The sequence below is a fragment of the Penicillium antarcticum genome (genome assembly GCF_028974205.1).
Source record: "Penicillium antarcticum strain IBT 31339 chromosome Unknown utg000006l_segment0_segment0, whole genome shotgun sequence".
Lineage (NCBI taxonomy): Eukaryota > Fungi > Ascomycota > Eurotiomycetes > Eurotiales > Aspergillaceae > Penicillium > Penicillium antarcticum.
This window is the reverse complement of record NW_026695304.1, coordinates 1,646,072-1,671,915: the sequence shown is the minus strand read 5'-3', so window position 1 is coordinate 1,671,915 and position 25,844 is coordinate 1,646,072. Positions and strand designations below refer to the sequence as shown.

At 48.2% G+C, this 25,844-nt stretch overlaps 11 protein-coding genes across 11 annotated transcripts; 6 read left to right on the top strand and 5 right to left on the bottom strand.

Moving 5' to 3' along the window:
* Positions 1–40: 40 nt before the first annotated feature.
* N7508_006711 (prefoldin subunit 5) lies at positions 41–774 on the top strand (the record flags this gene model as incomplete). Its single annotated transcript, XM_058464777.1, has 4 exons — positions 41–89; positions 178–464; positions 528–645; positions 716–774. The coding sequence occupies 4 exons, from the start codon at positions 41–43 to the stop codon at positions 772–774; spliced, it is 513 nt and encodes a 170-aa protein (XP_058318630.1).
* Positions 775–1,222: 448 nt separating this feature from the next.
* Positions 1,223–4,170, bottom strand: N7508_006710 (uncharacterized protein; the record flags this gene model as incomplete). Its single annotated transcript, XM_058464776.1, has 9 exons — positions 1,223–1,763; positions 1,818–2,111; positions 2,167–2,756; positions 2,822–3,043; positions 3,158–3,263; positions 3,317–3,359; positions 3,408–4,016; positions 4,065–4,087; positions 4,139–4,170. 9 exons carry the CDS (start codon positions 4,168–4,170, stop codon positions 1,223–1,225), a joined length of 2,460 nt encoding a protein of 819 aa, XP_058318629.1.
* Positions 4,171–5,837: 1,667 nt separating this feature from the next.
* N7508_006709 (origin recognition complex subunit 1) lies at positions 5,838–8,314 on the top strand (the record flags this gene model as incomplete). Its single annotated transcript, XM_058464775.1, has 3 exons — positions 5,838–6,608; positions 6,667–6,788; positions 6,841–8,314. The coding sequence occupies 3 exons, from the start codon at positions 5,838–5,840 to the stop codon at positions 8,312–8,314; spliced, it is 2,367 nt and encodes a 788-aa protein (XP_058318628.1).
* Positions 8,315–8,745: 431 nt separating this feature from the next.
* N7508_006708 (WD40 repeat domain-containing protein) lies at positions 8,746–10,098 on the bottom strand (the record flags this gene model as incomplete). Its single annotated transcript, XM_058464774.1, has 1 exon — positions 8,746–10,098. The coding sequence occupies one exon, from the start codon at positions 10,096–10,098 to the stop codon at positions 8,746–8,748; it is 1,353 nt and encodes a 450-aa protein (XP_058318627.1).
* A 507-nt stretch (positions 10,099–10,605) lies between these two features.
* N7508_006707 (ankyrin repeat domain-containing protein) lies at positions 10,606–11,651 on the top strand (the record flags this gene model as incomplete). Its single annotated transcript, XM_058464773.1, has 6 exons — positions 10,606–10,654; positions 10,706–10,731; positions 10,830–10,958; positions 11,020–11,142; positions 11,204–11,533; positions 11,598–11,651. 6 exons carry the CDS (start codon positions 10,606–10,608, stop codon positions 11,649–11,651), a joined length of 711 nt encoding a protein of 236 aa, XP_058318626.1.
* Positions 11,652–12,506: 855 nt separating this feature from the next.
* N7508_006706 (flavin-containing monooxygenase) lies at positions 12,507–14,040 on the top strand (the record flags this gene model as incomplete). The annotated part of the gene is made up of 3 exons (XM_058464772.1): positions 12,507–12,816; positions 12,874–13,512; positions 13,577–14,040. 3 exons carry the CDS (start codon positions 12,507–12,509, stop codon positions 14,038–14,040), a joined length of 1,413 nt encoding a protein of 470 aa, XP_058318625.1.
* Positions 14,041–14,701: 661 nt separating this feature from the next.
* N7508_006705 (histidine phosphatase family protein) lies at positions 14,702–16,307 on the bottom strand (the record flags this gene model as incomplete). The annotated part of the gene is made up of 2 exons (XM_058464771.1): positions 14,702–15,754; positions 15,813–16,307. The coding sequence occupies 2 exons, from the start codon at positions 16,305–16,307 to the stop codon at positions 14,702–14,704; spliced, it is 1,548 nt and encodes a 515-aa protein (XP_058318624.1).
* Positions 16,308–16,519: 212 nt separating this feature from the next.
* Positions 16,520–17,668, top strand: N7508_006704 (phosphatidylinositol-specific phospholipase C; the record flags this gene model as incomplete). Its single annotated transcript, XM_058464770.1, has 1 exon — positions 16,520–17,668. One exon carries the CDS (start codon positions 16,520–16,522, stop codon positions 17,666–17,668), a length of 1,149 nt encoding a protein of 382 aa, XP_058318623.1.
* A 628-nt stretch (positions 17,669–18,296) lies between these two features.
* On the top strand, positions 18,297–19,735 carry N7508_006703 (uncharacterized protein; the record flags this gene model as incomplete). Its single annotated transcript, XM_058464769.1, has 5 exons — positions 18,297–18,461; positions 18,523–18,655; positions 18,732–18,855; positions 18,906–19,342; positions 19,398–19,735. 5 exons carry the CDS (start codon positions 18,297–18,299, stop codon positions 19,733–19,735), a joined length of 1,197 nt encoding a protein of 398 aa, XP_058318622.1.
* A 659-nt stretch (positions 19,736–20,394) lies between these two features.
* Positions 20,395–22,125, bottom strand: N7508_006702 (lytic polysaccharide monooxygenase auxiliary activity family 9 protein; the record flags this gene model as incomplete). Its single annotated transcript, XM_058464768.1, has 4 exons — positions 20,395–20,420; positions 21,259–21,434; positions 21,493–21,736; positions 21,795–22,125. The coding sequence occupies 4 exons, from the start codon at positions 22,123–22,125 to the stop codon at positions 20,395–20,397; spliced, it is 777 nt and encodes a 258-aa protein (XP_058318621.1).
* A 1,455-nt stretch (positions 22,126–23,580) lies between these two features.
* On the bottom strand, positions 23,581–25,799 carry N7508_006701 (putative proline--tRNA ligase AIM10; the record flags this gene model as incomplete). Its single annotated transcript, XM_058464767.1, has 7 exons — positions 23,581–24,959; positions 25,025–25,154; positions 25,207–25,286; positions 25,334–25,424; positions 25,475–25,518; positions 25,578–25,656; positions 25,713–25,799. The coding sequence occupies 7 exons, from the start codon at positions 25,797–25,799 to the stop codon at positions 23,581–23,583; spliced, it is 1,890 nt and encodes a 629-aa protein (XP_058318620.1).
* Positions 25,800–25,844: the final 45 nt, after the last annotated feature.

Here is a 25,844-nt window from a genome sequence, read left to right as displayed (position 1 = left end):
TAAACCCATCGATACCCCTTCACTGCTCTAAAAATCCACAATGCCACCCAAAGAGGCCCCCTCATCAGACGGAGCTCCCCCAGGCTCAAGTACGATCCCAACTCACGATACATGTGACTCCCTTACTCTAGCCGCCTTCAAAATGAACAATCCAAGCTAACCACTCGTGTGAACCAGTCAACCTCGCCTCTCTCTCTGTCCCCCAGCTCCGCGCACTCCAAACTCGCCTCACCTCCGAATTGGAACATCTGACCACCTCGCACTCGAAGCTGCGCGCCGCACAGGCCAAATTCCGCGACTGTGTGCGCTCGATAAACGACGGCGTGACCGGGTCCAAGAATAAGGGTACCGATGGCCGCGATGAGATCCTCGTTCCCTTGACCAGCTCGCTGTATGTTAAGGGTCGGTTGACGGATCGGGAGAAGGTGCTTGTTGATGTTGGAACTGGATTCTACGTTGAAAAGGTATGTAATATGGTATATCTTTGGGGCTAGGTGTGGAATTGGGGCTCACACTTTTGTTTTCAGACCCCGGCCAAGGCGATTGCATTCTACGATGATAAGGTTAAGGGACTCGAGTCGAACTTGCAGGATTTGGAGAAAGTTGTACAGACTAAGAGCACACAGTTGCGAGTTGTTGAAGAGAGTAAGTTTAAATCTCGATTTGCTGGTTGAAGGCATGTTAAGATGGTCTTGTTTGCTAACATTTATCACAGCATTGAGACAGAAGATGCTCGCCGGAGAAGCTGCCCCCCAAGCTGCTGCTGCTGGCTAAATTTGAGTTATGTGTTATGATTAGGTCGAATCCGATATACCTTGAAGGAATAAAACAAACAAATCGATCAACGATCAACTACACTATACCAAACTGGCATTCTTGTGGTGATATGAATAGGTATCGCTTGACGACTACCATTTAGTATTCCCATCCAGTACAAGAACCGGTGAACCCTATATATCAAACTTACCAGGGACAGGATTCTGCGTGCAAACTCTTTACCAACTCTAGGTCTATGGAGATTATGAATGCTTCAGCAAGATGTTAAATACCCGCTGACCACTTATGATATCTCTGAATCTTTTTCAGGCACGAAATTCGACGCTTTTTGTTTATTTAATTAAAATTTAAATCTATCTTCTGTTGTTTTACTTGGATTTTCTGATTCCTGACGCGAAGAAATTCCACTCCGAAATATTTGACAGGAACCGATGTACCGAACTCCCTAGAACAAAGTACCAACGTTGGCATCGAGGACCTTGGTCACGGTAGAGTTGGGCGACCCAAGCATACGCGCAATCTGGCGCAATGCACTCATGAACACCCCGAGCTGCACCTCCTCATCAATCTCCGCTCCGTTGACCGGCGGGAAAAACGTAGAGAGACAAGCCTCTCGTGTGAACTGAATGGGATCAATCTCAGCATTTTGACCAAGTATCTCATCCCAATCCGGATTGAAAAGCGAACCACCCCAAGTGACATCAGGAGAATTTACAACCCGGCCATTGGTCACATTGTATCTCACAAAGCGAGCAAGCTCGAAGACAAGGTTTGTACCCTTGACGTGAAATTCAATGGCAGATTTCTCGACAAAACATCTCAAAGGAGCGCCAGGTGGGAGCTTGGACATTCTTTCTGGAACTGACGTGATGCTGAGCGCGCTTTCATTCCACACGAAGCTTAGCTTGCGCTTGAAAGTCTCCACATCAGGAGGTGTATCTTCCTCTATCATGTCCAGAGCTTTGATCTCCAATTGCCAGTCAGATCTAAATAAACAAAATTAGCACCCGGGAGCCTGAATATAGCTTGAATGAACATACCGTTCGAAGTCAATCATGCTGATTTGCATGGGCTGTTCCGATTCTCCAGTGCCCTCAGTCTTTCGTGGCTTGAAGCAACGAATTTCGTTGACTTCGAATTCCTCACTGCTACGCGGAAGCGTATAGTCCGCTTCGACACGTACGACATCATCACTGCTGATCTTGTACTCGAAACTGGCAGAGAATCGTGGCCGGATCTTCGACAGAGAGCGTAGTGGTACATTACCGGTAGGAACGAGGAGATGCCCTGCGCCCATAACGCGCTTGATGAGCTGATTCTGTGTCAGACGTAGTCTAACGGCCAATTCAGTAACCAAAACCGTCACTTCCTGATTCACATGCTACTTACCCAGCGAGAAGGTTACCTTTGGCCTTCGTCTCGGCGAGCATATCACGGAAATCCAGATAGAGAAGGGGCCCATCTGTATCATCGGTCTTCCTATATTCTTTCAGCACAAATGAGCCAAACTTGGCCCGCATTTGTCGGTATCCGTGAAAGCGCGGGACGAAGTGCAGTGCACGCTTCAAGCGATCAACTATGATGAGCTTGTTATCCTGTCTAGCTTCGTTTCGCTTCTTCTCCCACGACTCAGCGTGCTCGGCGGGTAATTTCAGTCCAGAGAGATAGGGCTTGAACATCTTTGAATAATTTTGCATGATAACGTCCTTTTGCATGATCTCGGCAGGAGGTGGCTCGAGGAGAAACACTCTGATTTCGGTCTCGTGTTGCACAGTCATTTCCTTCCACAATCCCCTGTAACTTTTTGCCACTTTCAAGAGACAGTGTTCGTCGGCTCCAGAGAGGTACAGCTGGCCCCATACACCAGGCTTGGTATAAATGTTGATCCCATATTGAAGACGTATGGAATCGATAAGCTGGCGACGTGATGCCAGGCATTGGTCCAATGATGGACCGCTTGAAGGCCACAGAAAACAGAGCTAGAATATCAATACACATTAGCCCACACGAAGTTCACTTCATCCCCATGAAGCTCATCACATACCGTAGTTTCAGACACACCATCTGGCGCCTGTAGCAAGGCAATAAGTCGTGAAGCCTGATCATCCTTTGTCTCAGAGACATCGACCTTGGCGGTTGAGAAGGAATTGATAAGGGTCCAGTCTGGATTTGCACCGGTTGCCTTTTGATTGACCTGAGTGATTAAGGTGCTAAGCAGGGTATGTGCTGCCAGCACCTGGTTTCCATCTCCCCAAATAAGAACGATCTGATAGCGCTGTTAGCTTGGAAGCGGAAGATTCAAAAAAGAGTAAGATAAGACAGAAGTTGCGCCTTGCCACAAAAAGAGAGACTGATATGTCTCAAAAGAATTGAGACTCACCCGTTCACCCCGATATCCAACTGTGAGATAGGCACCTGTAACGTTGACAACGAAGTCACGGAAGTTAGTGACGGGTTGACCAGTTTTCATTGTCAACTGTGTGACACTAATATCAAATTCAGTGAAAGTAAACACCAAATCAAAGAAATGTATACACACAAGTCTTGGAACCGGTCAATGCTAAGCGGCAGTCGGATATATCCTGCATAAGTGTCAGTAGTTATGATTGAAATCTGCCCGGTAATCTTACCATCGGGACCTGCACCCAAACGCCATTTGGCTTTGCCAACGGAGTCTTTCGCAGGAGATCGAACGGGCATATGAGTACTCTGAGAGGCAGTGTTTGTCTCTGTGAGTCGAGGGTCGAGGCCGATTGCTGACCCCGGTGTTCTGGCAAATTGTGAATGGGAAACTGAGGTCAACAGCCTCTGGACTCTGACAGGCTGAAGAGCTCTGGAGCCATCACCCGCGAGAGGGGAGATCTGAGCTTGGATCGGTGCATCTCTGATATTGGTACTCTGCCGGGTAGGTCTCTTACCCCAGCGAGATGAACATAGAAATGCCCCTGAGGGAGTTACAGGAGGTCGATTTCTGGTGATCTGCTGACTAGAGCTGGATCCTTGTCTTTGCTGAAATAGACTTGAAGTAGAGGAAGCGAACCTGGTCTGAGGTTGGGCATTTTGACCAGAGAATGAAGACGTACGTTGAACTTCGGGAGGTGAATTAAAGGGAAAACGCTCATTCTCAAGCGAGACCAGGCCTTTTTTGAATGCAGGGGCGCTTTCCAGCGCGAGAGAGGGTTGGTCATCTTCATCTGCGCGGATGATCTTTCCGATATGGTGCAATGGTAACGACCAGGCTAAAGCGATTAGCACATCACATACAGTAGAAAGAAAATGGCTCTTACACATCGCTTGTAACTTCTCCCAACTGTCGGAATTATTAGTTAGAACGATAGGTTCAAGGTGGGGGTGTACTTACTCCTCCTCAGGAGGCTGATCGGCTTCTGCCATTCTGGAAGAGTCAGCTTGGTGTTTATATCACGAAAAAAGTTCCAGCTGGCTGAAGAGATTGATAAGGTTGGATGTGGGAAATGCCGATGATGTTGGAAGAGGAAATGAAGCCGAAGAAAGTAGAAGAAAGTAGGCGAAGGTGAGAAGAGGAAGATGGTGGATTTGGGGGGAAAGTGAGATAGATCAAGCAGAATAAGAACAGGAATTGAAACTCAAAAAGAAATAATGAAAGAAACAGGTTTGCATTGATGAATAAGGGACCTGAAGTGAATGTTGAAGGAAGTATAGAAAGCACAAAATTGTCTACGCGTGCTATTCACTTCATGGCGGGTGGCACCCATAAATTGTGAAATGCCTTAATGACAAAGTATACGGAAACGTGCCACACCAAAGACTTCTGTACGCGACTGCGTGATTCTAGCAGCAACTCAAAAATCAAGGCTCTATTGAGCTCATCAACCACTCTTCCTCTCAGTGTCTGGGACTGGATTGCAGGGGAAGGCACGAGGAGAGATACTCGGGCGAAATGCAAAAGATCCATGCTCAGGCGCGATATCAGTTCGCAGCGACTACTTACCAAAGTCTGCTGGTTTAATTTGAGGTCTGGAGGAGCCCGTTGACAAGAGTAAGAAGGGGTGATGTATTATATTCACTTAATGGCAGGTAGCATATAAGATGTGAATCCTATTCGAATCTAAATGATGGCCAGGGGATGGCTATGGAGCGACAGCATGAATGAGAACACATTAAAAACCACACTTGTGACTTATTGGGGCATGAAGAGGGTAGTCTAATGGTGTAGATCTTGCTGAGCCTAACGTAATATCAGATATGACATGAAGAAGAGAGTCCCAAGGAAAAAGCTGATCCTGAGTTAGTGAAACAAACGACAGATTAAAATATGATAATATTCCCAGAGCAGCAAAATAAGAGCCAATATTTAGAATTCAATCGATCAATTTCTCCTAATTTCCTTTCGGTCTGCAACAAAATAGCAAAGGGCATCGTTTCCAAAGACCTGATATTGGGGTACGAAAAACCCACTTGGTCCCCGAAGCTCTAGTCTAGGGAGCTTTCGATCCCAATACTGTTCATTCAATACAATTGACATATATAGCATGCGAAATTGCCAACAAAAAATAATGCATCGTCGTCAATTATTTGCAGATGACAGCTCTACTTCGGACCGGAGTATCAGTAGTCCGAAATTTGCTTTGCCAGGTGGGTTGAAAGGCACCAAGTCATTTGAACTTTCAAATCGCCATGACCAGCAAAGTCATGATTAAAAAAGCCGCAATACTACATCAGACGCAGTATGTAGTAGCATCATGATATTTTTATGCTCTTTACTGCGTGATATAGTAATCAGCACAGCCGATACGTAGTTTATATTAGTATAACTGACCTCCCACTGTGGCTGTTTTCCAAGCACAATGGGGCAAATAGTCAGAAAATCATATATGAGTAGTACAAACAATTGAGCAAATATATTGAGCAAGCTCAATCAGCATGAAGGATAAGTTCTGCTCTTTTATACTTCTGCTGCTTTGAAGAATCTGATTGGGCTGAGCTCCTTGCTGAGCTAAACCCAATACGGAGTAAAGTGGACAACGCGTCCAGCGCGTTTTCTCCTTCTCCATACCTTCAGCCCGGCCACATCTGCAGCAATGAGCGACAGTGAAGTGAGCGATTCTCTCAAACAGAGGGTCTCCGCCAGTGAGAGGGCTCAATGGATGACCAAGGGAGCCCTGGTCCGCGACGATTCTGACGACGAGCTGGGGGTTGAGGACCTCCCGTGGGAATGGATCTACGATGAGAATGAACCGAAGGAAGAGGAAATCAAAGATGGCAGTCCACAAAAGCGAGGTCGGAGACGTTCTTCACGACCTGCACCCCAGCGCCGGAAGATTGTCGCGGCGCGGATGGGTCGATTTGAATGCAAAGTCGGCGAAGTGATTCTCTTGAAGTCCCCGGAGGCCGGGAAGGACTGGGTGGGCGTTGTCACTGAGTTCGTCGAAGAAGAAGACGATGAAGAAGAGGAAGAGATGGTCAAATGCGCCAATATCATGTGGTTCGCATCACCCGACGAATTCATGGGAACCCGGAACAAGCGCCGCACCGATGCCTTGCCCAACGAGCAGTACATCACACTCGATTTCAATACCAACCCTTTGACATCGATCAGCGGAAAGGGTATTGTTATGTCACAGAATGCCTTCTATAAGAAATACCCGAACGGTCCTCCGAAGGACAAAACCGAATTGGCGGAATACAACAAGTGCATTGTCTGTCGACGAGGCGTGAATCAGGTCCAAGGACGTTACACGGAGGAGTTCGTTTGGGAAGAGGTATACAATCAAGAGAGGATCCATGATCTGATCGACCTGGTCAAGGAGGGCCTGAAGGGATCGAGAAAACGCAGAGCTGCGGACGACGAGGTGAGTCGCAGTGAATGGCTTCGACATAAAGATTGCAGTACTAACACATGCTCAACAGTACGTCGACAGCAAGGAGTCTGCAGCCCCCAGCACTCCAAGAAAGAGACAACGACTGGCGACAGGAAATGCGACGCCGCAGTCACAGCGCAAAAAAGCCTTGACTACTCCAACTCACAAAAGGTACCTGCCATGACCTACAAAAAGGGATGAAACAACGCTGACAACCTACTAGAATCGTGGTCAAGAAGCCGCTCGAGTTCACACCTTTGGGCACACGAGTCCTGTCCCCTACCCACTTCGCATCTCCCTATCGTCAAGCCCGCAACCTGCTTCACGTCTCAACCGTTCCAGATTCATTACCATGTCGAAAGACCGAGTTCAACACTGTTTACAATCATCTCAGCGCTGCAATCATGGAGGGCACAGGTGCTTGTATCTATATCTCAGGCACCCCTGGTACAGGAAAGACCGCAACAGTGCGCGAAGTAGTTGCACAGCTGAATGGCGCCGTCATGGAAGAAGAGATGGACGATTTCATCTTTGTTGAGATTAACGGCATGAAAGTCACAGACCCACACCAGTCTTACTCCCTATTGTGGGAAGCCCTGAAGGGTGATCGAGTATCTCCCTCGCATGCACTGGATCTGCTTGAGCGAGAATTCTCAGCCCCTTCTCCCCGTCGAGTATCTTGCGTGGTACTTATGGATGAATTGGACCAACTGGTCACAAAGAACCAGTCCGTCATGTACAACTTCTTCAACTGGCCTGCTCTCCGCCACTCTCGTCTGATTGTATTGGCCGTTGCAAACACCATGGATCTTCCCGAGAGAACACTCAGCAACAAGATCTCCAGTCGTCTCGGTCTAACCCGCATCACCTTCCCCGGATACAGACACACAGACCTGATGGAGATCATCAGTACCCGTCTCGCCAACGTCCCGGGCAACATTGTCGACCCAGATGCCGTCCAATTCGCAAGCCGAAAGGTAGCAGCCGTCAGCGGTGACGCCCGAAGAGCCCTAGACATCTGCCGCCGCGCCGTCGAAATCGCCGAGCAAGCAGCCGACGAAGTAGCCGCAGCAGAGGACACCCAAAAAGACGAGACAGAATCATTGCCTCCAACACCAAGCAAGACTCCTGCCAGACGCAACAAGGCATTAGCAGCAGTAGCCGCCAACGACCTGCCAACCCCCAAAGCTGGACCCACAAAGGGCCAGCCAGGCCGAGTAACAATTGCCACAATCAAGCAAGCCATCCACGAAGCAACATCAACACCACTCCAACAATCCCTCCGCTGCCTTCCTCTATCAGGCAAGCTATTCCTTGCCGCGCTCCTAGCACGAGTATCCCGAACAGGTGTCTCAGAATCAACATTCGGCGACATCCTAGACGAAGCACGCCGCATCGCCGATGCAGCTGTTGCTGTTGCCGGTGCTGCCGGTGCTGGTGTGAAAGAGTTCCTGCTAGGCGGTGGTCCCAGCGCTCGAGTGCGTTCTATGGGATATGCCGCTATGGAGCTTATGAACTCTGGAATTCTTGCGCTGGAGCAGGGTACTGGTTCTAGGAGTGTGCTTGGTGGTACTACGATCCCTACTCGCGGTGACCGCAGCAGCAAGGTTCGGCTTAGAGTTGCAGCTGAGGATGTGAGATCTGCGTTCCGGGAGGATGTTGAGGCCAAGGGCTTTGGATTGGGTATTGAGCAGTAATTGGGAGGTGATGCTTTGTTGTTGGTCTCCTGATAAGTTTGTTACAGGACGCATTTCTTGGAGTCAGTTTGTTACCGCACTTTAGTTTCGTTTGCATGATACCCTTTCGGTCAACTGGACTGTTCCATTAGACTTAACATTTGCCCTAACAAGAGTGTGTTGACAAGTTGGTAGTTTGACATGTATGCCTGGTAGAGTATGAATTGACTCGATTGAAATCCGTATAATACAAAACATCTGGTCTTTTTTTATAGCATAACCCTTTTTCAGGAAATAGCTCAAACACATATCTGAGAAATTCAAACCTCAAAATTGACCACAGACCACGCTGAACTCCACATAGTGCCGATACAAGAACTTGGCGAAACAAAAAGAAGGGTATTAAGAAATGGGAACAGAGACCTCGAGGGCTAGTTATGCTAGTGATCCATCTAGTACCGCTGTCTACCAAGAGTAGGAGCCCATTGAACGGGGTGAGTCTCAGGTGTAGCATCCTCGTCCTGCTTCCAGACCTTGATAGTCTTGTCAGCCTCACCAGTGATGAGGCGCAGACCAGTGCGATCGAAAGTAGAAGCCATGATACCGGCTTCGGCTTCGAGGGAACCGGGTTGCGCAGTGGTCTCGACAGACTGGAAACGGTGTCCAGTCTTCCAGTCCCAGAAGGACATAGAGCCGTTGTCACCACCGGAGAAGAGAACGTTCTCGTCGTTCACGGCGAGAGAGTTGATGACTGAGTTCTGGCCTTCGAAGTTCTGCATGAAGTCGCCCTTGGGACACATCCATTGCTTGATGCTTCCAGTACTGGCACTGGCGAATGTGAATTCAGAGGGGTGGATGGCGATGTTGCGAACACCCTTCTTGTGGTGTGTAAGGACGCCCATGCTCTTTCCAGCGGCCAGATCCCATAGGCGGACTGTGGAGTCCAGCGACCCAGAGATGATTTGAGGATCAGCTTCTTGACACTTGATATCGGCGACGGTACCCTTGTGTCCGCCGAGAACGTGGACGTTGCTTCGCGTCCGCATATCCCAAACTCGACACACACCATCACGACCGCCAGTAACCAGCAGATCAAGACGAGGGTGCAAGGCTAGCGTGTAGACACCACTCAGATGACCATGGTAGTGACGAATAACCTTGTTGGTTTCCAGATCCCAACACTTAACCATCTTATCCTCACCGCATGAGAAAAGGTACGGATGCCGAGGCGACACAGCCAACCCACGAACCGTAGAGATATGACCAGTAAGCGTAAGACGCAAAGAGCCCGTCGCTAAGTTCCAGATCTTAATCGTGCGATCTCCCGCTCCACTAGCAAACCACTGGTTGTTCGGCTCGACAGCCAAAGCCCGTACCCATCCTAAGTGTCCTGAGATAACGCGCATCAGCTTCCATGGCGCGTGCCAATCGGGCTTTTGTTGCTTCGTAGCCGAGGGCCTTGTGATCAAGCTCTTGGGCTGGTCTTCGGTCCCGGCTGCGCCTGCGCCGCCAGCCGGCCGCTTCACTAGTGACATCGAGGCACCGCTGCCGTCTGCAGGTGTCTGTGCCTGGATCTTTGGTCGTTTTGTTCGCCCGGCTGCGGCCTTGGCTTGCTTTTCTGCGAGTGCGCGTGGTAGTTCGGTGACGTCTTCGTATTCGGCCTTTCGTCGGTAGGAAACGCCAATTGAGCCGTCTGTCAGGGCTGAGGGTGTGACCATCAGGTATTCCGGACCGAAGAGCTCGGCGGTGCGCTTTGCTGATGTACGCACGGCATTTTCAGCGGATTGCGAATGTGCATAGTCCATTTTTTCAGGATTGAAAGGATAAGAAGGAGGTGAAGGCGTGTCTCGAAGGGCAGAAGCTCCACAGAGCTGCGGTCGATCGTGCGCGCGGTGAAAACCCTGTGGTGGGTTGGTTTGTGAGAAACGGGCTCGAGAAGAGTTCAGTGCATCAGAGCTTAAAGTCGATTGATCCTGAGGCAGCACAGCGTGCGATTGCGAGGCAAGGCAAAGGTTGTGGGAGAAGAGGATGCGCATGAATCTTTGCCGGAGTTCAAGTGGGTCCGATGTCTGAGGCGGTCAACTTGTATACCTTCGACATGAACACCTGGACAGACAAGTCATTCACGTTACTGCAAATATTTACTTGTTGCTGTATAAATATTCTCTCTGATATTCTCTCGATACTCAGCAAAACCAATTTCGGCATTTTTCCGACTTCGTGAATCGAGACACGGCAGAATCCAGCTGACTCAGCCACTGTCTTTATCGCAGCTCTTATCTTCTTCCTTCTACAAAGTCACCAAAGTCGTCATGGATTCCCAGAAGTTCGCTCTACATGAAGCTGCGAGAGAAGGCAGAGGTACGTATTCCTCCTGTGCTGACATGCTACTATATTAATAGTCCAATCTAGACCAGGTGGTCGAGTCATTGCTCAACGTGAGTGTCCCAATCCAGGCTGCCCCGCAAATAATGACATCTTATACTGGCATTTGCTCTGCTCGTTATAATGGAAAGAATACTAAAAGTTCCAAAAGGCTAATCCCAAGTCTGCACTCGTCAAAGATGATGATGATCGCCTTCCAATCCACTGGGCTACAGCCTACAACCACCTTCGGGTAGTGGAGTTGCTAGTGGGTGCCAAAGGATTCGATCCTGATGTGGAAGTGAGCTTTGATGACTCGAGCTAAAAAAAACATCCAAGGCAAGCGGACTAACCTGACATAGGATGGTTCCGGCTGGACCCCTCTTATGATTGCAGCTAGCTTGAAAGATGCTGCGGGTGATGCGATTATCGAAATGCTCCTGCGAAAAGGCGCTGATGTTTCGACCAAGAGCAGCTCAGGACAGGTCAGCAATTTGAAGCAAACATGCTACAATGCAACTTATTTCGGAATTAACAAGCCAGTAGAATGCTCTTCACTTTGCTAGCTCCAAGTCCAACACATCAACTGTTCGCACGTTGATTGCCAACAAATGCAGTGCCAGAGTCAAGGATAAGCGGGGACAGCTACCTCTTCACAGAGCTGCGGCAGTGGGATCTGTTCCCATCTTGAAGACGCTTTTGGAGGAGGGTAAGAGTCCTGTCAACGCAACGGATAGTGACGGATTCACGGCTCTTCACCATGCTATTTCTGAAGGACATGGAGATGCAGCAATTCTGTTGTTGAAGTCTGGAGCAGAGCCAGAGAAGCGAGACAACGATGGAAGGCTGGCAATCGAGCTCGTTTCTGATGAAAAGGTAAGTCTCTCCCATCCTCTGCATAATCTTGATGTGGGTATCTGACGTCTATGCGACTACTTAGGTCAAGCAATACATTCTGCAGACAGCAGAGCGCGAAGGAATTGAATTACCCTGATTGGAGTCTGCAGACGCTAAAAATAACCCTGCAACTTCTATACCTCGGGATGTGCTTCCCCGCATCTCAGCCCAAACAGTCATGCACATCAGTTTAGCACCTTGGAACATGATCATTTTCAGTTTTCAGCTCAGAGTAAGTACATAGTAGAAATGTGATCGGAAATTAGTACCACAGATGGTCTGAACGTTCCTGCGCTGTGATATGGGCTGCGTGCAGACAGCTGTCGACCAAATGAGGGGCCTCGGTAAATATTTCGATTAGCAAGGAGCAGGACTAACCGAAGGCTTGGGCTTGCGGAGAAACACTTATATGTAGTGTCTTGCCCATAGTTTCGAGAGTCTGAGCCCCCCGCCTAGCTTTGTCTTGGACTCCAATCTCAATGAATATGTCTTCACCAGTTAACACACGTCTCCCGGTGGGAAACAAAACCTTTACCGATGCAACTGTTGTGATTATTGGTGCTGGTATATCTGGTGAGCTTGACAGCCTTATTATAGCTGGAGAACAGCGCTGACGATCCAGGTATGTGCATGGCGATTGATTTGATCAAGCGCAATAATTGTCACAACTTTGTTATCCTCGAGAGGAGTAGCAGCGTTGGTGGAACTTGGAATGATAATAAATACCCCGGATGCTGCTGTGACGGTATGATTTCCCCTCTGTTTATTCATATTTTGCCAACTGACTTTCGATGTATAGTTTGGAGCTCACTCTACAGCTATTCTTTCGAGCAAAACCCCGACTGGTCGAGGGAATATCCCGGACAAGAGGAAATACATGTGAGCAATACTAATCTTACCTATTTTTGTTATCTGCGAAATATTGCTAATACTGGAGAAATAGGCATACTTAATGCGCGTTGCGGAGAAGTATGGGCTCTACAAATACATTCGATTCAACTCCACGGTTGAAGAGGCACGATGGGATGACAACGAATCTAAGTGGAAAACCAGCGTGGTAGTCTCAGGAGAGAAGGACAGCGAATTTTCCAACTCCTACATCCTCAAGTCCGACTTTCTCATTTCCGCCGTTGGCCAACTCAATCTACCGCGTCAGCCGGATATTCCCGGTCTGGAAGATTTCCAGGGCAGGATGATGCATTCTGCTCGATGGGATTGGAGCTACGATATGACAGGAAAGCGAGTCGCAATCATTGGAAACGGTGAGATCCACAAAAAGCCCTGTACAGCATCTATCAACCACTGACATATTGATATAGGAGCAACCGCCGCCCAGATCGCCCCAGAAGTAGCTCAAATTGCTTCCCATATGACAGTATATCAACGTACTCCGAACTGGGTTATCCCCCGAATGGACCGCCCAGTTCCTGCCTTCCAGAGAGCCCTATTCAAATACATCCCACCAGTCCACTGGCGCAAACGCGCCCTCCAGATGGACTTCCGCGAAGCCTTTCACGCAGTGATCAGAGACGAAAACTCCGACTTTGCCCAAATAATCCGAGACATGTGCACAGGGAGCATGAAAGCCCAACTCGCTAGCAAGCCCGAGTTGTGGGAGAAATTGACTCCGGACTACGCACCAGGATGCAAGCGGATTATCATCACCGATGATTACTATCCTACTCTTGCGAGAGATAATGTAGAATTGGAGACACGGCAGATTACCCACATTACCGAGACAGGTATTGAAATTGAGGGCTTCGATGAGCAGGAGTATGACGTTATTATTCTTGCTACTGGATTTAGGACGGTGGAGTTTATGCATCCCATTCAGATTTTCGGTACCAATGGGCGTCCTTTGCAGGATATTTGGAAGAACGGGGCTGTTGCGTACAATGGGGTTACTGTTGAGGATTTGCCGAATTTTGGCATGTTTTATGGTCCCAATACCAACCTTGGTAAGTAGCGGGGATCATCGTTTGTGTGGGTGAATATCATGTTTGGAATGCTGATGATTTATAGGACATAATTCTATCATTCTCATGATCGAGGCGCAGTCTCGATATTTGAATGGGATGGTTAGTGAAGTGATCCGAGCCCGTCAACAATGCAAAACACTGTCTTTGAAACCAAAGTTGGCAGTGCTGAAGGACTTCAACGAGAAACTTCAAACTGCTCTGCGGAGTACCAGCTTCGCAGATCCAAATTGCAACAGTTGGTACAAGAGAGACGATGGTGTCATTACGAACAACTGGTCTGGGACTGTTGTTGACTACCAAATTAATTTGTCAAAGGTGCACTGGCAAGACTATGATGTTGATGGCACCGGAAAGACAGATGTTGAGGGCAAGGCTGCGACGAAACTTGGCCGTGTTCGTGAAGAGACTTTACTTAGTGATATGACATTGTTGATGGTAGGCACCGTGGGCGTGTTGTCAGCGGTTGGCTATCTTGCAGCACGCTCAAAGCTGCTGAAGGCTCGTTGAAGATAATAATATCATAGTGACACAAATGATTCATCAAAGAAAATTCCTGGATGAGACCAAGAAGTGGAAAAATGTAGACGCAAAACGTAGAATTTACCTTTGCTGATTGTCTTTTCAGCTCTTCTGTCCAATCGACGCCGTGGTACGGGTAGTGAAACGGAGATCTCTTCGCCTTCACTTTCATTGTCTTTTGTTATATACGCCTTGCTAGATAAATCTTAGCATATATGGTACTTCAACACACGGAGCCCTCTATATCCACGTAGGAAACCCTCTGTGACCCCTTGGGCCTCAGTATCCCAAAGCACAGCCAGCCCAACTGGCTTTAACCCGGCACACTTACCCTGCAGAGCCATTACTAGGACATCTATGTTCCTCCAGCACGTCAAAGATTGGCATACTAGACGGCCCTTATGCTGACCGACTGACTCGTTGCGTTCCGAAGAGTGACATTTCTTTGCTTTGTTTCTGTCTTAACGTATCTATATACCCCAGGTGAGGTCTGGGTCTGTGGGCTTCGCCTTTACTGCCTGAACATTATATACAATAAGCACTCATTTCCGCCTCCCTCATTGTTTGTGATGCATGAACAGGTAGGACTGTATGATAATAAATTAAAGATCATGTATTATTTGCCAAGCTCGATCAAGTTTGCCAGTTTTCACCCACAGAGAGAAACAATGTCATGAGGAACATAAGGCTCCAGAATGCTAATGAGGCCTGAAAGAGGAACCCAGTCAAGGACACCATGGATGCTCCTCACAGGTTGACCACTGTACAAGACTCGAGCATAGAGCGACTTCTCATCAGTTTCCCACACCTCGAAGGCAATGTTCGACGCCATAGCCGGCCAGCGCAGAGCCTCGATTCCAAGAGAACCCAGAATGGGGCCAATGTCACCATCATGAATGAAGATATGACTGTAATCCAGAGAAGAATTTCCATCCTGCACAGCCTGCAGACGGGCAACAATCTCACCAATGAAAAGACCCTCAACAACCTGGATGTACTTGACCACATCCGGGTTTGTGCGCCAGTAGTAGTTCCACTCCCAGTCCCCAGCACGGAAGACCTCCTCGGCCATCTCCTTCGTAACACAAGCAGACGAGTTTGACACACTGCATGGAAGCTCATATCCATTACAAAGGCGAGCTTGGAAATTATCGGAGAAATGATCAAAGGTACTCTGCCACGAACTGCTTGTCGCGCCAAGCATAGATCCAAGCTTTGAGCGCAACTCTGCAGTGACAGTCAGATGCTCTGTCCACTGCGATGTAGATTTAATCGAAGAAAGCGTGGAGCTGACAGCAGGACAGGAATACCCTTCATTCACAGTGTCAACGGAAGTTACCATCTGATGCAGTGGCAGTGCTCCCTGGTAATCGGGCCACACACCACGTAAGACCGCACCAGCCGAAGCCTGGGTAAGAGCCGAGTCACTGGATCGAAACCAGACGCGATTGTTTGGTTTCTTGGGAATGAGACCAAGTTTCTTGCCGTAGACGGCCCATAGATCCTTACCATGCTGGTATCCATCTTGGACACCGCCGATGGTGATCTGCGGGTACTGGCATGTCCCGTTCACACCGGGCGTGAAGGGGTTGGAGGGGTCTTCGTATGTCTGGGCATACATTGGCACAGGCTGGATACCGCTTGCGCTATTGGGGCCTCCGTAGAGATACGGGCGCACATTGTCACATTCATAGGCTTGGTTCTGAATATCATTAGCTTTGAATTCTAATAGGGCAACTCTAGCAGGAACATTGACTCACTTCTCCCCCGGGCAGAATATTGTATGGAGAACGTCTCTGGTGACGCTGCAGATACTCCAAGTAAACAAGCTTGCCCTTGCCCGATCCCTTGCCTATGGCTTCGGGCAGAGTGTACTCCTCAGAGCGAGGATGCGGCATGAAACAGTAGTCATAGGTACCATATGGTTCCCCAGCAGTCGGGCCATTGGTTGGTGCCTTGTAAATACCGCCGTATGTCCCAATAGTACTGTTACTGATGTAGGCAGTATCATTGAGGTTCGGCGGGTAAAAAGTGTCCGCAGGCGTCAGCGCCAGCACAGGGCTGACTGCAGAAAGCAAAGTGAGACCACGCATATTGGACAAAGAGTTAGGCAGTAAAGACCAAGTGTCGTGCAGACTCGTGAATATAAACACGTTGTGCCATGTCACTACTGCCCAGCCGAGCAAAAACGCGCTCCACACTCCGCATGCCAGTCGCGACCTGCCAGCTAGTGCACGTGGGAATGACAGCTCCATCTGGCAATTCTCAATTGCCGAGTGGCGTCCACTATTGATAGTAGTCAACTATTCCGACACATTGTTGCGAGGTTGAAGTTGAGTTGAATGATCTCATTCCCCGATTTGCCGAAATCGCTTGGCATTGCCCGCATTTCCAGGGGTTCAGGCTGATGCTTTCCCACGTTTCACTGCGTCAACAATCTTGGTGATCTTTGTTCAGACAGACAAACATGTGGAAAACTTCGAGCCTAATAGCCACTGTGACCTTGTGTCCATTGGTGTCATCTACTTTGGCTGATTTCGCCCTTCATAAGGCCCTCAGCGATGCAACTCCAATCTTTGGATCCTATGTTAAGGAAACTGGCAAAAAGGCCGAATGGATGAAAACATATCCGGATGAAACTTTGCTTGTTCACATGAATATCCCCGGTACTCACGATGCCGCAACTTGGAATTATACCCATGCAACACAAGATGCTCTGCGAGGTATCACAGACTTGAACCAGGTCACTGTTCCAGTGCCGGAGTCATTCCGCTGTCAAAAATTGCCTTTGATTGATATGCTCAATAAGGGTATCCGCGCTTTTGATCTGCGCTATGCCCTGGATCCGACCAACTCCAGTCTCATCTTCTATCATTCCAAAGCCCTGCTCTCAGAGACAGCGACAGTGGATGATGTGCTGTTTGGATTCTATCAGTGGTTGGATGACCATCCATCAGAGACAATCTTCCTCTCATTCCAGCATGAGAGCTCGACAGCCCGCTATGCCTTCGATGATGCGGCGTCGCAGCTGAAGATGTTCCAGGCTCTCACTTCTTCAGCCGCGCGTCATTATTTCGTTCAAACTAAAGACCAACTGGGCACATTGGGTGATGCACGTGGAAAAATCACCTTGATGCGCCGGTTCGATCTGGACAACCTACCCGATTCCTACACAGCTGCGCTTCCTGGTCTGCACTTCTCACCTAGCCTGTGGACCGACAACGGACCGGATATTAACCTGGAGTATAACACTGATAAGAATTTGACAGCATACATTGAGGACTACTATCAGCCACTTACGCCTACGGGATCAGATGCGATTGAAAATATCAAGTGGAAGTACAATGCCACTGTGGCACACATTGGCAAGGCCACCAGACAACATTCAGACAGTCTCTTTTGGACCTGGGCATCCGGTACGAATCTTGAGAACAGCCCGCCCGACTGGCCTCGCATTATTGCTCTTGGAAATGGGACTCAATATACTCCAGATGGTGGGGTGAACCAGCACCTACTACTGTATCTGAAAGAGCAAAAAGGCAAACGGGTGGGGATTGTGATGTTTGATTTCTTTGATCAACCTTCCGACTTGATTGATACATTCTTGGATATTTGAGTCACGGCTCCTCGGAGCGAAACAGATCTAATGATCATAGACAATGCTGGCACTGTAAATTCCGGACGACCTAGACTATCGATAGAACGAATATGCACGCAAATACCTCTCTCTCATCGAGCTCCAACCAAACCACCAATATTCCCAACGCGCATCAGCTGCGTCTGACGTGTATATATCTGATTTCCCGCGATTGACATTACATTACTCCATGCAGGCACAGTAGAGACCGCCAACCAAGTTCGGTCACCAAAGACTTAGTCACTTCTTGTTTTTTTCCCGCGCGCGCACAGAAAGCGAAGGGATCGACATAGCTCCCCGTCCTGTGGAGCCTCCAAAGTGCATGGAGAGGCCAGAGTAGGTATGCAGATACTATATGCAGGTGAAATTGGCATCTTATTCGCCCTCACTACCTGCACACTCCGTGTTTCGGGACAGCGAAATCGGAGAGGGGGGGAGATGAAATCGAGTGAGTGAGGCCGTGGTGCTCAGTTCACTCATTCCATATTAGGTATGATCTGATTGTTCTATGTAGCGGGTATAGTATTTAAATGGGTGCTGGGGCTCTCCAGTTTCTGTGATTCTTCCAAGGTTGTTTCACTTCACTCACGCATTCTTATACTTTAACATGACCGCTATTGATATCATCTCATTGACTGATCAGATTAAGCAGGAGGTCTCTTTTGGGCCTTCTACTTCTGGTCATGGTCATGCTCGTCTTCTTCAACTTGTTGATGAGCTGAAGTTGGCTATTGAAACTCCTACTGAAACCATTCTTCGCTTGATCTACCAGGTTAGTATTATTTATTACCACTGCTATATTGGGCGGTATACTGACTTGAATAACTATCAAGCCACCAGAGAATGCAGCTTTGCGTACTGTGGTAGACCTAGGTATCTTCCCAATTCTTGTGAAGGATCGACAGAAGAACGGTCTCTCTGCAGCAGATCTTGCTGTATGCACTGGTGCCGACAAAGGGTTGATCGGTTTGTTACTCCTCACCCCCCCCCCCCCCCCACCTCCCCCTTCCCCCCAAATTGGATCATTTCTAACATGAGACAGTCCGTCTTATGCGAGTAATGACGGCTCTTGGCCTGTGTACAAGTACGGAGGCAGAAGTGTACCGGCCCACCGACAAGTCTCTCTCAATGGCCCAGCCAATCGGCCAAGACGGTATTCCCTGCATGTAAGTATGAAACACAATCTTTATTATCATAGTTCACTGACATTCTTCAGCTATGATCTTACCGTCCCAACCCTCACCAGACTCCCCGAATACCTCCGTGAACACAACTACATCAACCCAGAGGAATACAGCTCGTCCCCCATGAAATGGGCCGTTGGCCAAAGTCAATTCGAATGGCTCGCAAAGAACAAGAGACATCAAGCTCTCTTCAATTCATACATGTCCAGCCGACGCGAAGGCAAGCCCAACTGGTTTGATGTCTTCCCCTTGGAAAGACTAGTCAACGGCACAGCCCCACACCCCAATTCAGTATTCCTTGTGGATATTGGCGGTAACCAAGGCCATGATCTTGACAGATTTGTGGCTCATAAAATTACCATACCGGGCCGAGTCATCTTGCAAGATTTGCCCAAGATTGTCTCGACTGTCAACCGGCCGGGGATTGAGACAATGGGGTATAGCTTCTTGGACCCACAACCAATTAAGGGTTAATCTCCTTCTCACTAAATTGAAATATTTCATGCTGACGACATTGGCGACAGGAGCGCGTGCCTACTACTTCAGAGCAATCTTCCATGACTGGCCCGACCGTATCTGCCAGAAGATTCTTTTGAACACTGCTTCGGCGATGGATCCCACCTATTCGCGTATCCTCATTGTCGATTTCGTACTTCCTGACATTAATGCACCACGCATGCAATCTGCCATGGACATCCAGATGATGAGCATTGGCGCAGGTGTCGAAAGATCAAAGCGACAATGGACCGAGCTTTTGGCCAGTGCTGGGCTGAAAATCAACGGGATTTGGAATACCAGCCCCGAAATGGAATCGATTATCGAAGCTGTCCCAGACATAGGTGAAGTGGAAGCTTTTGAATGATTATGTAGGGAAAAGAGGATAGTTCTAGGTGTTTTCGGGGGATTTCCTTAACTTGAGCTTCTTCATTGTCAAACTCGATCCTATTTTTTTATTTCAAACAAGCCTCCAATTCTGTAATAAAGTGTACAGCAAATGCACGAGAAGCACAATCTAGATCATGCCATGCGCAATGTAAGTCTCCGAGCCGTGCAGGAACACCGTCAGAGACGCAGATCCGAACCCTACACAGCCCTCGCACACTCCCTCGGGCCCACCCCAGTCCACCGCAAAGCTTGTCTGAGCCTGTGCTGATCAACGATCAGATAAGATCAACTGCTGTCTCCACTTGATTTTTCTCCCTTTTCGCCCGTGTGGAACCGACTCGTTGTCTGTGTATCTGCCACTGTCACACGAATTGAATTAACAGGATCCGCCTTTGAAGTAACCGATTTTCTTTGAATACCGAAATAATCGTCCATATCTTAATTATACAATTTTATACCGGGATGCTTTGCTTGTTTTGCAGATCGCACTGTACTTTGGGGGTTTTATATATATCCTGTACGCGTGTAAAATTGCCTAACCTGCCAAGATTTACCGGTGGGTGAATTTGGTATAATCTCATATGTTGCATGGGCTTCTGGAGTTCTTTCAGGATCAATTCCGCTGTCTCTTGTCTGTTAAATTGCCAGGCCTTTCGAAGTGTCTGGACATAGTAGTAGAAGTATAGGTAGCGAGCTGCTAGGCGGAAATCATTCCGAAATACTAGCCTACCGCCGTTTAGGCCTTTCCAGCAGAGATCCTTTTCATTAGTGATTTGCTTGACGATTTATTGCCAAGTGTGAGTAGGGATGACCATTTTGTACTGCCAAACTAGAATTCTGAGCCAACGAGCCCCGACTTTGCTGGGAAAGGGGGTTGTGGAAAGAGCTTTGGGAAAAGATTCCCACGGTGTCTGGTGTACATACCTAAAACAGGAGACTACAAGTCCTTTCACATACCCTTCTCTATATGATTAAGATGATGAGCTCAAGGAACTTGCGAACAAGGTAAGGAGGGGTTAAAAATAGAGAGGCGAAAAAAAGAAAGGCTGAAGCAGGGCTCTCACAATACAGGAAATTATACGCTATACACATGGCTTCTAAGCATATGTATAAAGGCTGCCCATACTTCACAACACTTTGTACATTTTTATGAACCTTGTTGTTTACTAAATTGCTCTAGATACAGTGTTGAAATTGGATGTCTATTGAAATGGGAAGTATTTATGTCAAGGCTGAAGAGATTGTTTAAGTTTGGTCTTTCTCTCAATGAGCGAAAAACCCTATATAAATGAAAACTCTTCTCCTGATCTATACTGTACTTGGTAGGTCTAATGCTGATCACTAGATTCATGCCTGATGTGTCAGGTATCTCGTCTGGATGCGCCATGAATCTCAACATACAGCATGTAATCTTCTTCAGCAAACCAGCCAGTCACTAGCCAAGTTAGGTCGAGCACGAACTCAAGCTCGAGCTCGAGCTCGAGCTCGAGCTACTCCCACTCCAGACATCATCACCAATAGGCGTGTCTAGAATATCCGATTCAATCGCATCAGCGGAGTCTGTCCAAAGGTTCAGACCATTGAAGAGCTTCATGGAGTCGTTGTAAAGCCCGGGGATCTTATAAGTTAAGCTGGGGGACCCGTTGCCGGAGCCAGTGACCTTGATTTGGGCGCAGCTAAATAGTATCATAGTTAGATGATATCTTCAATGAAAAGATTCACTTGTGAACTGACCTGTAGAATAACTCGGCTTCGTTGGCTTGGGCACCATGGAGACCGACATGTTCAGCCCGGACGAGGTACTCGCCGGCTGGGGTGTTTGCAGGGATCTCGAACTCAAACTGGGACATGCCGTAGGTGCACCAAGCATCCTTGGTGAGGTCGCCATTTTCATTGCAAATAGTCTTTTCCCAGATCTTGAACCATTCACCATCACCCTCGTACTGCTGGACATTACCAGAGGGCGCTTTGGACATGTCTATAAGGAAAGGGCTAGTCAGCACAGTTCATACAAATATTCCAACTGGAGATCTTACAAACTTGACCAGGCCCAGGATGCGCGATACTTGCGTCGTAGAAAAGCTTCATGGCAATGCTATCACCAGCCGCGACCTCAGCAACCTCGGTCTTTGCGGCGTTGGTAAAAGAGCCCAAGTTGCAGCGGAAATCGTTGTCATTGGGGGTCAGGTTGTCGAACGTGGAAGTAAACTTGGTGGGCATATAGTTCTCGCTTCGAGTAGTCTGACGGATGTACTGCCAGTCATTCGATATTTCGCCGTTGACAACAAGCTTGCTGAAGATATAGTGCGCTGAAGCTGACTGCGCCAGCGCAGCGATGGTTGCAACAAAAATAGCAGAATGCTTCATTTTGAGGTCAGAATTGAATGCAGAATGAATGAGTGGAAAAGATCTACTCCAGGTAGAATTCAAAGGATATTAAGAAGAGGATGCTGTGCTGATTGAAGAATTTCTCGTAGATATTTATACGTGCGAAAGATACATCCGCTTTCCCCTATGACCCTCCCTATGTGTTGAGCGTCATTTACTTCACACACGATGGATATTTTTATATCTTTGATTGTATGCGAGCAGACCAGACTAGTGGATATTTTGGGCTTGGCTTTTAAGCCATTGTTTCGATGAATGCAAATTTCATAGAGAATCTGCTGGGCAGTTGTCAAATAAAAAAATCCGACCAGAGCGTTTTCTACCCAAATCTTGCGTCATATCTAACTCCTCAGAATTCATGTCGCGCGTGTAATGGCTTATCTCTCTTCGAGGCTTTTGCGTATAAATTTCCAACCCATATTGCTAGATTCAGGGTTCAATCCGCGTTATTGACAGGTGAAACCCCCGAAGAAGGGCCGAGGAGCGTTACGGGGTGCAATTTGTGAGTGCAGATTGTGAAACAAATATGTAAGACATACAAGGGTCTATGGCCCTGACTGCATGTTGCCGAATATAATATGAGACGAGATATGCTATGGGCTTAGTAGGTAGTGGCACCAACCACAGCCTGTCAGGACAGCAAATTTGTTTCACTCCTAGAACGAACGGGCTACTGTACTAGCATATGTAGATAGGTCAGCACAAACATCTCTAAACACGGCAATTTACGAACATGCAAGTGCCGTTCAATTAGGAGCATGCTAAAGGACAGCCCTTCCCCCCCCCCCCCCCATAAAACAATGACGCTAATTTATTAGCTGGAATTTAGCGCATTCCGAGTACAATATTTACAATATTTCTTATTGTAAGGAAAGATCAAAAGTGACTCGAATTCACTAGGGAACTACATACAAAATAGAGGTACCGTGCGTTTCCATGACCCTGTCATTAGGGCAAAAACAAGGATCTTCTTGCATTAAATTGCCAAGCATCTACTACTATTTTAGGCGTAAGAAATATTGTACTCGGAATGCGCTAATATCCAGCTAATAAATTAGCGTTATCGTTTTATGGGGGGGAGGGGTCTGTCCTTTTAGCATGCTCCTTTAATTAAGTTGGCAGGCAAGACCCTTCAATAATCCCGCGGCCGTCCGGCCACGCCAAGGCTTGGCGACTACCCCCGAATTCGACGTATGGGAGAGGGAATCCCACATGGGCATAAAGAGACACAGCCACCAGTCCTGGCCACAAAGACGTGACGTATCTAAGTGTGAGACGGTATTTAGCGCGGTGGAAAGTTTCGCCCGATGAGGAAATAAAACACTCGAGGGTCCAAGCACGTCTATCACCACAGTTGAGATAAGATAATGTACAATTCACAGGAAGGCTTGCTAATGTTACATGCGGAGACTAAACACTTCGGCCCAGCTAAAATCACAGTTGCGTCAACAAAGACTGGACAAACGTGCGCAGCTTGTCCAGCGGCACATCCTCCTTGACGTCCAACCGGCGGCACTGCACCTCGAGAGTTTGCTTCCTCTTCCAACCATTGCCGACAACCACGATAATAGGGTATCCAATCAGATCCGCATCACCGAGCTTCCACCCCATGCCCTTATCACGATCATCAAGTATGACATCGACAGGTGCCGAGGGGTCAGCGGTGAGGCAATCATATACCTGATCAGCAACGCTTTCCATGCCCTTTCCTAGTACCACGACAACCTCGTAAGGTGCAATGGCACGCGGCCAGTTGAGTCCCTTGGAGTCTGCGAGTCTGTTCGCAACGGCGGAGATCATACGCGAGACACCGATGCCATGACATCCCATTTGCATAGGGACAATTTGCTCCTTGGTAGAGGGCTTCGCGCCAGATTCGACAGACCCCTCAAGAAGGGATGAATTGACCGACACGTTCGCATTGAGCACTCCGCTGTAGCGAGTTCCAAGGTGGAAAGTGTGTCCTAACTCGACGGCAGAGTGCGTAGTCAATGAACCATGCGCGCACTGCGAGCACTGGTCTCCGTCATGGACACGAACGAGACTGAGCTTGTTCGAGGTGTCGGGAAACCGGTCCAGCTTCGAGTACTCAATGTCATCAGTCGTGCAGCCAGCTTGCTCGAGGAGGTCGCTTAGCGGTGGGCGTTGGTATACCCGAACCTGCGAGTCGTACAAATCCAATACGCGTGGCTTGTTTGTTGAGAACTTGTTCTTCTTGACATGGGCGGTCCACTTTTGCAGCGGGTTCTCCACACTGAGATCGAGATCAATACCTGCGGCAGTGGCAATGGCCTTTACCGCATGCGAGTTGACATGGCGTTCAACGGGCTCCGTGGCGCCATTTTGCATCGAGAACTTAGGGTGCCAGCCCCGAACAATAGTGTTGCTGTCATGAGAAATAGCCATCCACATGCCAGTTGAGATTGTCGACCCACCCTCGACTTCATCGCCGGTCTGGAAGCCAGGTAACGTGTTCTGCTCTGTCTCTCCAAAGTTGTGTGTCTTACCATCGGCAAGTTCCTCGTTATACACGTGGTCACAATTTGAGCAGCTGACCACATCGTCTTCGCCCTTGGGACTGATAAAATGATATTCGTGGCTCAATGAGCCACCCATATTTCCGGAGTCTGCGGCCGCAACCAGATATGGGATCTTTAGCTCGTCGAAAAGTTGCACGTAGGCCTGCTTTACAGCATTGTATGTTTTCAAGGCCTCGCTGACATTGTAGTCAAATGTATAGAGATCTTTCATGATAAACTCTCGTCCACGAAGGAGGCCTTGTCTCGGCCGAGCTTCATCTCTGTATTTACGGGCTTGATGAAAGCAATATAGTCAGCAAATTGATCAGCTTTCCAGTCCAGCAAAAGAAAATTCTCACAAATCTGATACACTCGCAATGGCAGGCTTTTGTATGATGCAGTCAAATGCCCAACAAGAGTGGTGATTTCCTCTTCATGAGTGGGAGCTAGGAGAAATGGGGTATTTTTCCGATCCTTGAAACGAAATAGCTTTAATTTTTGTTAGCAGAAATATTTATACTCTCATGGGCAGAGAACTTACTTCTGAGCCCTCTGTCAATCTGCCAGACCGTTCCCAAAGTTCCTCAGAGGATAATGAGGAAAGCGAGACCTTTGAGGCACCTAAGACATGAGTAACAATTTCAGGAGATCATAGTAGAATTCCATACCGAGGGTGCGCATATGCTTGTCAATTAGACCTTCTAGCTTGTCCTGGACACGTAACCCAAGCGGAAGCATGTGAAACACTCCAGAGTATGCCTGTATATAATTAGCGATGAATTCGAAGACAAAAAGCACGGATTGCACACCTGTCTGAGAAAACCACCTCTAACGAGGAGGTCATTGGCATCCTCTTTAAGGGTTTATTAGTAGGTTGATCGTCAATTGCTATCGGAGCTGTAGACGGCGCACCTTTCTCTCCGTCAACGGGTTTCTTGGAAATTCCACCGGTAGGAATCCAGAAATTTGACACACGGTTTCTGCCATCAAACTAAGTCAAGTCAGTACACCAATTGCGGGCTATTCAAACAACATTAAAGCGCGTACGTGAAGATGGCATTGCTGAACACGCAGGCTCAACACCAGTCGGCGCGGCGAGACACGCGCAAGACTGGGTCGCAGCCCAGAAATCATAATGAATTCCTACTTTGACGATATTCACGAATTGCATAAGAAGCT